The sequence below is a fragment of the Plasmodium yoelii genome (assembly GCF_900002385.2).
Source record: "Plasmodium yoelii strain 17X genome assembly, chromosome: 10".
Lineage (NCBI taxonomy): Eukaryota > Apicomplexa > Aconoidasida > Haemosporida > Plasmodiidae > Plasmodium > Plasmodium yoelii.
Window position 1 is genome coordinate 182,728 of NC_036182.2, and position 18,950 is coordinate 201,677.

Here is an 18,950-nt window from a genome sequence, read left to right on the forward strand (position 1 = left end):
CAAAATAATATATTATTACATGTATATGTTAAAGAATAAAAGGATAGTAATGACATCAACCAATTATATTTTGTATATAACAAAAAAACATAAGTATTCTTCAAAAAAATGTATTATATATTATGATAATAAAATTGTGCATATACAAATAAAAGATTCAAAAATAATTTTAAGGAAGCATTATAAATATGTAATATTAACATAAACAATAGCAAAATAAAGAAATTCATTTACTATTGCGTGTGAATAGTTATATATATTAAAAATATATAATTACATTTAATAATCATGATAAAAACACCAAATGAAAAAATTGTGTATTTCTTCAAAAAATCAAAATTCGTCGTATATTGCTACTTGCGTATAGATAATTTATACATATTCATGGGTAGAGAAAATCAAATAATAAAAAATATATTTGCACTAATATAATAAATTATCAAAATAAAGAAAAAAACAAATTACAGACTAAAATAAAATTTTATTTTTATAAAATAAATTAAATAAATATATTAAATTCTCTTTGCTAAATATATCAATATAATCACTTAAATTTTTGTTTTTGTTTTATTTCATACGCATTATATATGTTTCGTATTACTTCATTGTATTATTATCCTCTTTTCATTACTTCGTATTTTGTTGATTTGCCCATAGTTGTATTACTCAAAACAACGTCTTTCATTTAAAAAAATTAATTTATAAAAATTTATATTGTGCATGAATTTTTAAACATGAATGCTGCCAAATTAACAATTTTTTTCTTTTTTTGGTTTCCCCCATTTGTTGTAGTTTCATTATAGTACCAGTTTTTCCTTTATAATATACTTTATAAAAATGACACTGCAATTATTTTTTCAACATTCTTAACTATTAAAATTTTGGTTTTCCATCTTGAAGGAAACCAAGTTGTTGTCTCTTTTTTTTTACTTTTTTTTTTATGTGAGGTAACTTAGAAATGGACAGAGTTTTGTTAAAATGTATTTTTGACGAACTATGTACAAGTTTCAGTAAAAAGGAAATAAACAGAAGCATAAAAAAAAATGGAGATAAAAATAAAAACGAAATTAACTATTGCATAACATTGCAAGAATTGTTTGATAATTTGGAAAAAAATAAAAATATATGCATGGATGTGTATATGAAAAGGGAAGTTCTACAAACAATATATTATTGTAAAGATATATCTATTTTGGCCGAAGAAGAAAAAAAAAAAACTGGGGGAAAAAATAGCAATGATGATAATGAAGACTATAGAAACTTCCCTCATGACAAATATAACAACGGATTTGGTGTGAATATTCATGAAAATGACCAAGATACAATAATAAATACCGCCAACAAATATAATTTATACATAAATAATATATACATATATAATAAACATAACTTATTTTACTATGAAAGAATAAAAGAATGTAAAGAAAAAATATTTATCCTGTTATATATTATTTCAAATAAATATAATGGAAGTATTCAAAGCTCTTTATCCAAACATCTCAATATCGATGTTAAAATGATACACTACCATTTAAAGGTTTTAATCCAATATTCATTAATAAAAAAAATAAACATAAACATAAACGGAACGGAAACAAATACAAACAATGATAACTGTGCTATGAATAATTCCGAAAACGGCACAATGATTAAACTAAGTCCCTCTTATATTTTGTATTATAACATATACTTTATATATAATATGCTACCAATATTTGTCAAAAATATTCTATTTTCACAAAATGTTTTGTCAATTAACAAAATAATTATGTACCTTATAAATAAATTTATAATAATACCACAAAAAATATTGTCCTTGATTTTTTTTAAACTACTAATTGTATATAATCCGTATTATTTTATACGAATAAGAAAAGCCTTAAAAATTTTTAATTCCATTTTATCCAATTTAATTAATAGTAATCAAATTATAATGTGCAAAATTAAAATACAATCAAACTATGAAATTTGTTATTTAAATTATAAAAATAAAGAAAAAATAAGCTATGATCGCATAATTAATTTTTTGTTATCTTTTTATTACAATTATGACTATGTCATAAATTTTATTGATAAATCATGTTATTTAATGTGTGAAGATTATGTTAATAATGAAATTCCTATCAAATCTTCGTTTATGAACAATTACTTTATTCATAAAAAATATAAACAAAATTTAACCCAACAACTTTCAATGTATATGGAACCAACTGGGAAAGGTCACATCAACAATACCATGTTACAAAATGAAATAGAATATAATCAACACAGGGAAAATGAATCATCCAATTTAAATAAATCAGAATTAAACAAACAGGTTAATATTTCTATCAATGAGTTTAAAAATCATGTACACTTAAATATGGATGACAAACTCATTGATTCAGATATATATTCTAGCTCAGAAAATGATAATTCTGCATATAGCTTATCAGATTTTTCTCCTGTTTTGGGAAATAATCAAATTGAAGAAACTTTAGAAAAAAAAACAAATTCCAATGTTAAATATACTCATGAAAGAAATTCACACATTTCTTATTCAGAATCCTCCACACATTCTAGTATTGATAGTGATAATGGAAGTGACAATGTTAATCATCGCGGAAATAGCCTAAGTATACGTTCTAGTAATTTATCACTTTATGATGAAATGAAATATATAATAATAAGCAAAGGTATTAGTGGAATAACGGCAAAAGAAATTTCTCAAAGCATACTTCTTTCCATTAAAAAAACTAATACATTTTTAAATAAATTAGTAAAAAATAAAGAGGTTGTTAAAATACCTGAACGAAAGGATAAAAGTTTTATGTACCGATTTGTGGATAATAACATATATCAATATATACAGAACAAAAAAAAATATTACACAAATGTTGAGGAGCAAACTGAAGATATCGTAAGTTATGCTAACAAAAATAAGGATATGAATGAATGTAATGTTAATATGAAAAAAAAAACAGACCTGCAAATTAATGGAGAATCTTCAACATTCATTAAACCCAATAGTAATGAACAATATTCAAACGAAATAATGACAGAGTATTCGCCCAAAATAAAAACAGAGCAACTAAATAATCCAATAACAGATAAAAATATTTTCCATTATATCAAAATTAACAACTTAAACGAATCTTTAAATATACTAAACTATACTAATACAATTAACAAGATAGATAAAAACGTTTTGGAACATGTAATACCCAAATATGATGATTCAATTAATAATTTTTCAAATTATAAAGATTTTTTTAATAATTATGTAAATAAAATCAAGCAATTTGAGTACAAATACGATTTATTTACATGTAGTTTTCACCTTTTTTATTATGTCAAAAACATTTTACAAAAAAAACAAAAAAGTGAGCAAAATAATGATAATACCAATTCATATACACATGCTGATAACAATATTAGGGTAGAAGAAAATATTCACCAATTTAATGAGGGTAATGCTAGCGAACATTTTGAAGTATTTAATATTAATATAAACAACTTAGATGTTTCTAAAACAAGTATTGATTATATAAAACATTTTATGGAAGATACTACTAAACTAAAAAGTAATTTATTTATTAAACGTTTATTTATTTTTACACATTTTCTGTTATGCTCTAAAGTTACTACATTTCGATTTGTGCAAGATTTATTTACTATTTTAGAAAATAATGGAAAATTAATAGATCGAAAATCAGTTGAAAGGCTATTTAATTATTCAACAAAAATAAACGCATTTTTTAAAAAATGTATCCTTCAAAATAGTAAAAATGTCAAATATTATTTTTATGATTCGAACATATTGACTGAAAAACAGTCTATTGAACTTCATTCTAAGCTTCAACAAGAGTATGCACATTATTTTTACAAACATTCGCCATCTACCAAACTTAATGATAAATCACATTTAAATTGTCCCATCAACTTACAAAATATTACAAATTATACTAACTTAGATTCTAAAAATAAAGATTTTCCAAACAATATTAATCCTAATTGTGAAATTATTGTTGATAATGCATCAAATTCACAAATGTCTCCATCATCACATCCAAATAATTATAATACCTCTCTCAAATTAGGAGAAAATAATTGTTTCCAAAACATAAATGCTTCAAATGCTTATAACATGAACCCCCAAATATGCGATACAAATGCCTTGTTAAACAATTACCCCATTACGAATATCACATCGAATGATAAAAATAATAACAATAAAAGATCGATTAATAACACCGAAAATGATAATCCCTCTATTATTTTTGATAACAATAAAAAACACTTGCATATAGATAGTTTATTCACCAACAGTAATACAAATTATGCAAATATTGATACCCCCAATTTTAATACAAAAAAAAGAAAAACAGAACAAAATCAAAAAATTGATACAAAAAACATATACTATAAAAATAGTATTACAGAAAACACTCCTGATAGCTCAAACAATAAAAATAATATACTATATATCGATGTATTTAACGAATCCGCTTTTGCTTGTAATGAAAATAAATTTATCACACCGGAAAATAAAAAAAAACATATTTTCAAAAATTTTAAAATGTTACAACATTCAAGCAACATAAGCTATTTCTATGGATACATATTTTCAAAAATGGAAAGATATAAATATTTCCACAAGTGTTTGATAAGGATAATGAAAAGAAAGATGAAACAAAAAAGAAATAATAGAATCTTGAAGGAATATAATTCCAATTCCACATTTTCGAAAACTCAACACGAACACGATGGAGTTGCCACGTGCCAAAATAAAATGAAAAAACGAAAGATATCTTTCACACTTGCAAATATAAAAGGAAAAAATAAAAAAAAACGTAACAGACAAAACAATGTTAACTCTTTAAAAATAAAAGATATACTTAAAAATATGTACCTCGATGAATACTTAAAAATAATTAGTGTTAGGTGTAAATTAAACTACATTGAAAATTATTTACTAAAGGAAAAAAAAAAAAAAATTAAATTAAAAGATTTACCTCCTATGTTATTTGAATATTTAACATCGTATTCTCAACTACATTCTAATAAAAATAATCTTATCAAAAACTTTATACTTAATAAAAGTCAAAATATATATATACATGAAAATAAACCATTAAGGAGTTATTATGATCACGATTCCATACAAATAGAAGATACAAAAACAAACCAAATTTGTTCCTATTCAAACAAATATGAAGAAAATGAATTAAAAAAAAAAGATTCTACCTGTTCACCCTTGACAAAAATCGATCAACTATGTCAACATGATATTGACGTAATAAAAAACAATGATAAAATTTGTATATTTATCTTCTTATATAGAAAATTAAAATTTTTATATAATATGAAATCAATTGATCTTAGGTTTGAAAATGACCAAGAAAATGTTAATTCGACACATGTCAATATTGATGATGATAATATAAATCACAAACTTACATGTAACACAAAAAAAACTCTTTTTAGTAATAGTAGGAACACCGATTTAAATATATCAATTATTGATATGAAAAAAAAAAGCTTTAATATTTATATTAAAAAATATGTCACAATAAATTTATTTTCTTCCATAAAATCAAAGAAAAAACACCAAAAAAAAATTTATAATATGATGCGATATAACCACTTCGAGGAATACTACTACATCATATACGTAAGTCATAACGTTATTTTATTGAAATATTAAAAAAACGAAAAATCATGATGCATTATCGTTACACTGTTTATATAAGAGCTTGCTGAATAATTTATATCACATCATATTTGCATAACATTGCACACATTCCATGCTTTACGATATACATTGTTTATTTTTATTAATTTCTTACTTTATTTTTTTATTTTTATCCTTTAGTTGTTAATCGAACAGTTCAAGAAACACATTCTTGAAAGCATTCCTGACGAATCTTCACGAAAAAAAACGAAAATATCAGATATACCAAAGTTCCTAAAGATTAAAAACAAGAATTTGAAATTCCTACTTTCTCACAACTCATACACAAATCAGTTATTATTAACAAGAAAAATAAGGAAGGTTTTTATAAATTTAATTAAAAAAGTGAAAAGAAAAGAAACGAGAAAAAAAAGTAATGTTCAAAAACATAAACTAATGGAAGAATTAATTATATACAAAGAATATAACATTTTATATAATATATATAATATATCAAAAACAAATATTGAAAAATATTTTTTTATTTTTTATGATTTATATAATAATATTTTAACTAAAAACAATTATGATTTTCCAAATATTCTTGAAAAAGAAGACAATAATAATAATACCACTCTATCTTATTCTTGTCCCTTTTGTAAAGATATATATTTTTTTAAAAGTGATTTATTAACCCATATTTCAAATGTTCATAATACAAATAAAAACTTTTCGGATATAATTTCGTTAATGTCCAATACTAAGCATACTATGCATAAAACTTTGAGTGATATTTTAAAAATAAAAAATCTAATAAACAATGCCTCACCAACATATGGCCAAACTATGCGAATACATAGAAATAATAACATAACCACAATGGATGAAAAGGTAGATCAAGAATCATTATTTTGTTCTAATAATTGCATAACTAAAGGAAATGAATCACTATTTCATAATGATACTTCATCCGATAAATTTATTCAAAACACAAAAGAAACTAACAAGTATGACCAATCTCTTCAATATGAACACAATAATGCCCCTGATGTATTATTAGTACAAAATACAGAAATTAAAAAAAATATGGAGTTAAAAAAAAAAATAAATATAATAGATAAACTTAATACAAATAAAATATTTTCCAGGAATACACATTCCGGTGTAAAAATCAAATACTCATTACGAACAGTATACCTTTATTTTGTCACGATATTTATTCAGCTTTACATATCTAGAATTAATTTGGAAAAATGTACCAACCACAAAAAAAATATAGGCGATAACAAAGGGGAAAATGAACAAAAGGTTTTACTCCATAAAAAAATATACAAAAATAGCAAGAATTTATTGCCAAAACGAAAGCGGAACAATTTAAATTACGTACAAAATAAAATTAAATTAATATCCAACAAATTAAATACATTTCGATTAATCTACTACTTAAAAAATAAAACTAATAGCATACCATATAAGAAAATTGTATGGAACAAGGCCAACCAAGTTATGATAGGGAAGTTCAAGTACGCTGTATGTAAATATATTCAGAATAAACTATTTTATTATTTTAAAAAAAATATTGTTAATTATTTTTTTATATTATTAAATGAAAATTTAACCAGATGTATATTAAATTATTTCCCAACATATATATACAATTGCACATATACAAATATAAATTATTATTTTGATAAGTGTATAAAAAATATTTACGATTTTAATTTTATATCTCTTATAAATTTAATGAAATTATTTATTATCAATTATGGTAGCAAATTTATGTTATATAAAGAAATGATCAAACCGTTATTTTATCAAAAATTACGAGATATACAAAACGGAATCAAATATTTAAAAAAGAATATATATGTTGTTGATACAAGCTATGTTTTGTCTAATTATATAACTAATGATATAATTTGCGATAATATATATTCGAACCTTATTTACAAATCTATTTTTTATAAAAAAAAACTTTCACTTTTTACAAAAAAAAAAGTATTTGACAATGTTATAGATATTATTTACTCATTTGGTAGTTGCTATTTTTCAAAAATATTAGAATATGCACATTCAGAAAATGATCAAAATCAATCCCTCACATTAAATTACCAAATTGATCAATTATTACTGCACATAGATAATGTATACAATCAAGAGCAAAATAAAATTTATATTTCTAACAATTATGAAAATTTCGATGCAAATAAAAGTACATGTAGTGAGTCTAAAAAATACTATTTCAATAAAAAATTAACAATTTTTGATTTAAATTTTTATGTACACAAATTTTTAAAAGGTGACATCACTTTATATGCATGTAATAAGTATACACTATCAGACGATATACATAGCGATGAAAAAAAAAATATATCACCCCAATTTAATAACCCAAATAAATATTATACTTCTGATGATATAGATGCTAAACAAAACGAGGTAGTGAATAATACAAAATATAGCAAAGTATTTTTAAGAAATAATAATAATAAAGATAAAAACAATTTTGAGGTTGATGAAAATTCTCTAAGCTTTAATTCTTCAAATGATGACAACTTAGATACATTTGATCAACTATCAGATGATTATGAAATTATAAAATTATTGGAAAATGATAATTATAATAATGAAAAGCTATTAGGGGGTATAAATAAACATATAAAACATTTAACTAAACATGTTAGCGAATATTTTCCGAATTATTACATTCTCAATGATTTAAAAAAAAAAATATTAAAAAGACTATCAAATATTTTTTCTGATAATAATAACAATTTTATATCTTACAATTTTCAAAATGAAATTTGCAACAATTTTTATTATGACCCAAATTATATAAATAACAATTTTTTTAATTATTTTAAAAAATATTGCATATATATTTATCAAAACTATAACAATCCTATTCGATCTAAAAAGTGGAAAGGCTTTAAAAATTACACACTATTAAATACTAGTAGTACAAATAATTTAAATTATAGCGATCTTTTTAACAAATTTATAGAAAAAAATTATTTCCCCAATTCAACCGTTTATAACAAAAACAAACTACTTATTTATAATATCAACAAAAAAACGTTTATCGATTTTGATATATATCCTCAAAATATTCATTTATATAATATTGCATATATTTCAAATATCCAAAAAAATATTGAGTCATTTCTAGATATACAAGCGTTAAACTTGAAAAATGGAATTTTTTGGATGCAAAGCGAAAAGAATACATCAAAAAAAAAATTCACAAATTTATATAAACCAGTCATAAATAATAATAGTATAAATACAAATAAGTTGGCTATTAACAAAGAAAATATTTTACAAAAACAAAACTGTAGTATTCCGAATAAACCAGAAAAGGAAGTCAAAGATTCACAAGTGTTACACTCAAACAAAAGAAAATATATAGCAAAATATAAAAATTTTATAAGAGAAATACAAATTAAAAAATTCGTAAAGAAAGTTACAATTCGAAATAGAAATATTAGTACCGTTAATAATAATAGTGATACTGCTGGAAACACCAAAAATGGTATTAGTAATGATAATGCGCATAAAGAATCCTTCATATTTTTTGTCCAGTTAATGTATCATGTTTTTTGCATGGACAATATACAAAATAACTATGATGACTATGGGAATTACAAGGCACATATATATGAAAAAAATAAAAAAATAAAAAATCTGGAATATAAAATAAACAATATATACAAATATAAAACTACAAACAATGCTACAATAGGAAATATAAATAAAAATAACTATATCGGCAATAATGCATACCAAACAGATGATAGTATCTACGAAAATAACATCGTAAACAACCATGATGCTTCCCATGTTCGTGATAATGTCAATGTTTCTAACAATGATACAAAAGAAAAAGAAAATTACTTATTTAATCAAATAATGAACAAAATGCTATATATGTTTTTCATAGTTAAAAAAAAAAAGAAAAAAGGATGTTTTATTGATACCTTAAAAAAAAAATATATAAAAAAATTTATTAATAAGGCGTGTTATAATGAATATTTTAATGTAAAAAAGGAATATAATTTTATCCTTTTTCTTTTAAATAAATTAAATATTATAAAAATTTGCCCATTTATTAATACACATAAGGTATTCTTAGCACAATATTATAATGGAATTAATATGTGTAAAAGAAAGACCTTATTTTATGAACACAATTTTAAACACCCATTTTTAAACATGATAAATTATTATTTAAAAAATTTTAAAGTTAAAACACAAAGATATTCAGATGATGAAAAAAAAACATTTAAAAAGTTTATCAAAAAAAATAAAATACTTAATCATATGGATATAAACCATACCAATAATAACAGTCCACATGAAATTGGTACTGTGAAGAATATAAATAATACCACCAATGTAACAAATATAAACAACGAAAATAGTAACAAAAACAACAACATAACTGATGAAAACGCATTGGCTAATCGATATGCTTATAAAAATGTTACCCAAGAAAGAATAATATATAAAAAGAAGTATATAAATTATAGCGATTATGTATACATAAACTTCATAAATAACAATACTTTAAAAAAACCCAATTTTATTCCAAGATTAATACTATTATTCAACCTCCAATGCCATATTATAATTCATGATTACTTTTTTATGTACTTATGTGAAAATTATGAACAAATTCAAAAATTCGAAAAATCTATAAATGATAATTGTAATGATTATACGAATATTTTGTACAATACAAGAATAGGAAATAAAATATTAAATTATATGGGAAATAAAAATTATCCAACTGTCATTAAATATATAAAACGCATTATAAATAACGTTTGTAAATATTTTGAATACAATATGTTGTTGTATATAAATAATAATAAAGGAAATGATTTACAAAAACAAGATAATAACACCAAATCCAATATTATTTATTATTTCAAGGATAATTACATAATTGCAAATAGCTTCATATATTTAAATGGTAGTGTAAACATAAAATTTATGTTTTTCTACATCCTGAAAATATTTTTTTATATCAAAAATAACCCGTATTCCTCTATATTCGACGTAATAATAATATAACATTTTTGAAACTTATTTTGAAACTTATTTTATAACTTATTTATCATTTCCTACTTCAATAATGTGCACATGCATTTGTATACAGAAAATATCGTACACATATCCACCTCATATATATATTTTTTTTTATAGATATGCAAGACGATCGAAATACTAAACCTGTGTGATTTAAACACACTCCTAAGGGCAATGTGTGATGACGGATTTATTTCCTTCAAATTGATATTCGTGAATAAAAGAAGTGAAATTTATAAGCTGAAAAAAAATTATCAAATAATAAACGACTTTAACGATTTAATGAGGAATGAGAATATAAAAAAAAAAAAAAAATCACAAATAAAAAAGAAAAGAAAAGCTACAACTTGCTATTTTTTTGATACAACATCAGAGGACGAGCTTTCTACTGACAATGATACTTTTAAAACAATAAATAAATGCAGAAAAGACATTACTATACATGCAAATCAGCATATCACCGAAAATTCCCAAACCTTTGATAAAATATCCAAAAAAAACAATTTAAAAAATTATAATTTATTTATTGATAGAATACTGTATAAAAAAGTTAAACTTTATTACATTCAGGATGAAAATATAATTTTTAAAAAATATGAAGGAACATTATGGAACTGATACGCGTGTGTATATATATTTATTTATTTTAACGCATGTATATACATTGTTTTTTTGTTTTATTATCCACAAAATGTTTATCTTAGCAAACATTTAAACATATATGCATTCACATAAGCATTCGTTATATATATCTTCATACATTTTTTTTTATTTTTTTTATTTTTTTTTTCATTTTTTGTTTGTTTAAAAAAAAACAAAAGACTGTACAACAGTTTATATTTGCTCCATATATTTTACTTTTTTTTGGTGTTGTACATTTAGTTTTTTAATTGTAACTCCAATATTTCACCAAATGGCATATATACTGTTAATGTTTAAAGACTTAAACTTTTTGTAATAACATTTGTGGACTTATAAGTTCATACCTATAAACATTTTTAAAACCACCAAGAGGAAAAGGAAAATATTGACTTTATATATTAAAATATTTATGCCTATATAACTACGTTAATATATAAATGCGATTTTCATTTTCATTGCATGATTTTTTCGTTTTATTTTTTGTAACTAATTTTTTTTTTTCATCTCATTAATTTATTATTTTCCCTTCCTACCTATTTTTAATCAAAATTTTTTTTGTAAATATTTTTAATTTTCAACCTTTTGAGTGAATATAAATTTTTACCTTCATAAGAGATAAATATAAAAATTATAATTAATTGCGTCGGCTGAATTGTGAAAAGTCCCGCCATGCCATATATACATATGTAACAAAATACTGTGCAGTTATTTGTACGTATATATACATATGTATTATTGTTTTACGTGAAATGAACATATATATATACGAAAAAAAAAGTGAAAAAAACTATACACACAAAAGGGGAAAATAGAAACAGATTATCAATAAAACCCTTCTATAGTATATAAACAAACTCATAATAAAAGAAAGGCTGAAATATCTATTTTAAAAGAGAATAAAAAATTGACTAGCTAAAGTTATACGTAAGTTATGCTTTGGAAAATAAATTAAGTCACATAATGAAATAAAAAAAATAGCAAAATAAAGTTAAGCAATATAAAATTAAATGAAAAAATAAACCAGAAAAACATATTTCCTCAATAATAACAATAATAAATTACGCAAGATAAATTGCCTAAAATGCACTTAAAATATACTTAGAACAATTTTGTACTATATTTGCAATATATACATGTGAATGTATTTCATCAAGCTAATAAATATAAAAGCGTATTGGGACATGCTTAAAGGAATAACAAAATAAATAACCAATAGTGGCAACAACAGTGGTATATGTCTCTTTAAATACCATTTCTTTATATTTTATAAAGGCATAACATCACTAAATTTTAAACACGGACCCTTGAACACAATCTACGTATCCCTTTTCACAAAATGTAAAACAAAATGAATATATCATATCACAACTTTATCGATACATTTAACATAAAAAACTACGAGTATTATGAAAAGTATTACAACTATGAAGATTCCAAAAGAAATCACACAGCATTTATAAATAATGGAAATATATGTTATTGCAATGCTTCACTACAACTAATATTGTCAATTAAACCTCTTTGCATATATATACTAAAAAATTTCGACAAATTTTACCTCAAGACTCAATCTAAATATAAAGGAGATATAATTAAAACAATGTATGAATTGATTCACGAAACTTATAATATTGGAGAAACAAAGAACAACAATATATTATGTACAAATAAACACATAAATTTACTTAAAAAAATTAACAAATATAATTTACATTTGGATATTTTTTCACAAAATGATGCTCATGAATTTATGCTATTATTACTAAATTATATTAATATAGAATGTAATAGATATACAGATAATGAAAAAAATATGGAAATAATATTGGACGAAAACGATGACAAAGAATTGGCAGGAGATAAATATTGGGTAAAATATCTATATAAAGAAAATAGTATAATAACTGATTTACTAGGCTTTCAAAATATTTCTACTATTACCTGTTTTAATTGTGATCATACACGATACAGTTTTGAATTCTGCTTAGATTTGGGATTAGAATTTCCTGATGAAAATATAAAAAGTACTACACTTATAGAATTACTTAAAAACAATATAAATAAAAGTGACGATATTTGTTCATTAGATTGTAATAATTGTAAACTAAAAAAAACAAGTCGAATAAAAAAAGGGATATATAGAATGCCTAATTTATATATGATAATATATATAAAAAGATTTAAATGGGTATATTACCAAAGTAATAACTGTTATAATAACAAAGTTAAAAAAATAGATACAATTGTATTACTACCCCAAGATGGTATCGTCGATTTTACAAATTTTTTACAACTCTCTAATCATAATTCTTTATATAACGCCAAATATATTATTGAAAGTATTATATGCCATAGTGGAAATAGTTATAATGGCCATTACACATCTATAGTTAAGCATTACGATGGATTTTACAAATGCAACGACGATAAAATGTATAAATTAGATACGCCATATGATCCTAACAATATCAGTGACATATATTTGCTTTTGCTAAGGAGATTATCCTAGATATTTTGAAGTATATATATATATATTATTTGATAAAATATTTTCATAGAAATGGAATTATATTGGCATACCCTATTATGCCTATTTTACATAAATTATACAAATATAAGAGTCACGCAATGAAATATTTAATAACAACTCACAATAAGAACTATCATTTCAATATATCTCTATATATATAACGACAAATTATTATGTAATTTATATTAGGTGGCTTAATTTTTCAATTCAATTCTCGCATTTAAGGTTATCCCATTCATATTATGCATCCAGGCATATGCAATTTCCAAAGTAGGAACCTCTAACAAAACAAAAAAATGTCCCCTTTCTCTGAATCTCACTAAATCGTTACAATTTCATAGGATAATTTTAAAAATTTGGAAAAAAGAGTTCAGGTTCACAATTTTGTATATATTCATATAGAAGGAAGCAATGGCTTTACCTTTTTTTCGCTTAAATGCAAAATTTGTATGAAACTTCAAAAAAATAACCATATAAAAAATCAATATCTCACATTTACATCAGCACGGATTATATATTTCAAGCCTTTCGAACATATATTTTAGTTTTTATCTTATTAATACACAAATAATTAGTTACTCACACTTATATATATCTGTATGTATGTTTACTCTAAAAACTTACACATTGTTAATCCAATTATATATACATATCATAACTTATGTATTTTACCTTTTTTCGTTTTTTTCTTTTTTTTAATTAACTAATTAAGTTATACTATTTTCGAAAATTATACATACTCTCTTTCCTACCATGTAAAACAAGCAGGAATAGTAAAGAGTTAAAAGTTGGATATATTTTTAGTAATATTTAATTTTCTTTTGTGTATTAAAAAAGGGTGCATATATTTCCATACACACATATACAAAGATATATGTAAGTATGTATAGATAAGTCCAGACATAAGGTGTACTTAGTAGAGATACACATTCCTTGTTAAGGCGTATTATAAACACTGAAAAAATTGTTAATATATTTTTTTGCGATATTTATTCATTATAATTATTACACATCAGAAAATAATAATTTTACTCGATTTTTATTAATTATATTTTTCACTATTTTTTATAAATAGATACTGAATATAAATTTATGTAATTATAAATTCATACCAATAGACATCGTCAAAATATAGCATATCCTAAATTTTTTGATATAATATATAATTCCGAATATTACAAGCTCTATACAATATATAATATGTATTTTTTTTTGCATTTCATAAACTTTGCATTAAAATTTAAAAAGAACTAAAAAATAATATTCTTTTATTTAATCTAACTATATATATTTATTTTATTATCGATCTTGCGTTGTGTTTCTTCTTCTTGTTCATAATATAATTCATAACCATTTAAATCAATATATTTTACCAGTACATATTAATTACTAGAAAAAAAATTAATAAAATTGGACATTGTGTAAAATTCACCTCGATGCATTTTATCACCAGTAACAATAAACGATATGCCGAAAAAAAAAGAGCACCTATAATTTATCACAAAAATGAAATTAAAAAAAGGAAACATAAAGAGGAAGAAACATATATTTCTGAAAAAAATGAAAACCACGGGTCTATATATATCAACCTCGGAAATGTAAAAAATCAAATAACTACTTTCAATAGCAAACTAACAGAAAAAAATAACCCTAAATGTATGAATTCGGTAAAAAAAACTAAAATTGGAAGTAAAAAAAGAAATAAAAAAAATATATTACTTAAAAATTCCCAAAATCCAGTACTCCTGAATAATAACGAAATTGAAGAGAATGAAAATGATAGTAGTGAAAGCATAGATTTTATAAATTTCAGTGAGCATAATAATGAATTATATACGATAAAATGTAGCAGAAATCGAAAAAACTCAATCGATATAATGGTTCAAAGAAGTAATAGTCACAGTAATTCATATGAGGATAGTAGTATTGAAGATGATATCACAATAACCGATGTAAGTATGACCACAGATTTGGGGTATAATACGGATAGACAATTTTTAAAAAATTTTGAATACCTTAATTGCACAAAGAAACAATTTTTATTCGAAAATTACGAAATTATTAAAAGTTTAGATATATTTAAAAATTTAGTATCATACGAAAATTTCAAAAAGTATAGTAACAAAATTTTTAACGATATGTGTAATGTTAATGATATAACGAATTGTTCTTACCTTAGCTTTGAGAAAAATAATATAATATTTGAAAAAAATAAAAATAGCAAAAAAAACTCATCTATATATTATTATGTAAACCCATATTTAAAAAAAAGAATAAAAAAACGAATAAAAAAAAACTGGTCTAGAAAGGTTCTAATATACTTTCCTTTTTATAGAAAACGAATATTTGTAGAAGCTATTTTGGAACATTTTGAAATCGGAAAAAAAGGGAATCAAAAAAATAAAGGAAATGAAAGTGAAGAAAGTGAAAATAATAATGAGGAAGAAAACTGTAAAAAAGATGAAGACTTAAAAACCCAATGCTACAATATCATCAAGCGAATCAAAAAACATAAATGTTTCAGAAGCACCACTCAGTGTAAAAATAAAAAAAATAGTGAATCATTACTAATCAGTAACTATTTTTGTGAAAAATTACTGAGTAATAAAAATTTCACAAAAATGGAATTGGACTACTATGAATTTGAATTTCTTTCCATTTTCTTTTTAACATACTTTAGATATACTTTATATTTAGCAGGATTTATAAATTCATTTTTTCTCTACCATTCCAATGAAATATACTTTCATATTTTTGTTCTCAATAGGTATCATTATTTTATTGATAAATTTTATGAACAATGTACCAATATGCCTTTTACTGAACAAGAAAAGACACAAATTATAATTGCCTATAAAAAATCAATTATTTTAATATTAGATTACCTAGATGCACTATATCCCCTTTTTATACTATTGTATAAAGTCGTTAAACGAATTAAACGAAAGTTTGCTATGATTTTTAATATAAAACATGCAGAATCTATTATTATCAACCAAATAGAAATGATTACCACTAAAAACATAAGTCTCAAAACAACTCCACTCTCACATCAAAACAAGCAAAATAGTGAAAACTCAAATATGAATGATAATTTTATTGGTATATTTAGCAAAATAAAAAAGATAAACAAAAAAAAAAGAAAATTCTTCAAAAATTATTATGACAAATTTATTTTGATGATCATGAATAGTTTGGACAGATACTGGATCGTTGATTTGGGAAACAATCAAGAAATAAAAAACACCAACACCAGAATTAATAGCAATAGTAATAACTTGGAAATAAACACAAATAATAATAACATGCACATAAATAGATGTATTGAACAAACTATTTTGAACATGAAAAATAACATGTTCATTAAATATATAATATATTCAATAGTTTTAAAATTAATTAGTATAATGTCAAAATTAGAAAATTCAAAATTTACAGAAGAAACAAAAATTTGTAAAACAAATATTCTTCTAATTTCTACATTATTAACCTTCAAATCTTTTAAAAATATGAAAAAAAAAGATAAATGGATTTTGCTTTTAAAGCATAACTATTTTTATATTGAAAAAAGTTTATACTTCTTTAAAGAATTACATGAAAAAAAAATCATATATTATCAAATACAAAACATGTTTAGATATATTTTAACATTTAAAATCAACATTGTCTATAACACATTTATCCACTATTTTTACTGGAGTGATATTCTCAATAGCAATACTATATACACCATTTATAAGTATGTATATTATGTAGAAAATTTTACAGCAAAAACGGGGATCTCTGATACATATACTTACACTCATTTGCAGAATAATAAATCTCCTAAATACTTCATAATTATTCCTTTTTTATATAAAGGACTCGTATATAAACTAAAATTCGATATAAATTCCCATGGATTTGTTTACTCATTATACAACTGCTTAAAATTTATATTTTTAGAAAAATCCAACCTCGAACTAATCGAGAGAAATTATAAAATTGAGAATGAACTAATACCATTATTTAATAATGTTATTAATTCATTAAGTTTTGAGAAATATAAAAATATACAAAATCCTATAAAAAATTTGATAATAAATTGCTTTTTTCATTTTGAAAATAATATCTTAAAAAATATATTATACAATACTATAACTAAAATAAATCATATGCGTTGTAGAGGGCATTTATGCACACTTACATCGTTTGCATTAACATATCAGACAAAACTAAACCAAGAATTCTATGAACTATTAGCTAATGAAAAGGATCATCAAATAAAAAAAATTGATAAAGTTTATATATATAAAGAAATTAAACGGCGAATTGAATTTGCAAACAAAATGGATACAACTACAAGGATACATTCTTAAGCGGTATAGTATCGTACCCAATATACATATGAATATTCACATATATTTTTCCACCTTTATGTACATATAACAAGCATAATTTTTTTTTTTAAAACAATTAACGTTTCTGATGCATTTGGTATAATTGATAAATCTTACGTTGATATTTCTTCTATCATTAATGATAAGAAGATTAACGAATCATCGCTTACTTTTTACAGTTAAATAAAATAACCCATTTAATAGCTTATATTTTTTTGAATTAAATATATTTGTTTATATCCGTATTTTTATGTACGCATTTAATATGAATAGATAAAAAAAATAATAAAATTAAATAAAATAAGTTGAAAATAAAGCAAAAAAAACAATATTACAAATTACAGTATCAATATGAGGAGGTGGATATTTATAAATTTCCAACGATACTCACTCAATATTGTATAATATATTCGTTAATGTTTTTTTTTTAAATATATATGAATTGAATATTCAAAATTATTCTGTAACTCCATTGATAACGCATGCTAGACTTAAAATTACTAAAAAAAAGCATAATGATACAGGAAAACTGCATAAAATTGTAGAAATTTGTTTAAAAAAAATACACAAAACACATCGGAGCAATATAGTGAATGTATAATAAAAATATTAAGTGTGCATTTATACTAATTTCCAACAACTTGCATTTTATCTA

General features: G+C 22.5%; 3 protein-coding genes across 3 annotated transcripts; all 3 read left to right on the plus strand.

Annotated features, from left to right (window-relative positions):
• Positions 1–958: 958 nt before the first annotated feature.
• On the plus strand, positions 959–11,362 carry PY17X_1002400 (conserved Plasmodium protein, unknown function; the record flags this gene model as incomplete). The annotated part of the gene is made up of 3 exons (XM_022956154.1): positions 959–5,653; positions 5,855–10,714; positions 10,862–11,362. 3 exons carry the CDS (start codon positions 959–961, stop codon positions 11,360–11,362), a joined length of 10,056 nt encoding a protein of 3,351 aa, XP_022813239.1.
• A 1,372-nt stretch (positions 11,363–12,734) lies between these two features.
• PY17X_1002500 (ubiquitin specific protease, putative) lies at positions 12,735–13,895 on the plus strand (the record flags this gene model as incomplete). Its single annotated transcript, XM_725231.2, has 1 exon — positions 12,735–13,895. One exon carries the CDS (start codon positions 12,735–12,737, stop codon positions 13,893–13,895), a length of 1,161 nt encoding a protein of 386 aa, XP_730324.2.
• Positions 13,896–15,352: 1,457 nt separating this feature from the next.
• On the plus strand, positions 15,353–18,274 carry PY17X_1002600 (conserved Plasmodium protein, unknown function; the record flags this gene model as incomplete). Its single annotated transcript, XM_725233.2, has 1 exon — positions 15,353–18,274. One exon carries the CDS (start codon positions 15,353–15,355, stop codon positions 18,272–18,274), a length of 2,922 nt encoding a protein of 973 aa, XP_730326.2.
• Between the last annotated feature and the right edge of the window lie 676 nt (positions 18,275–18,950).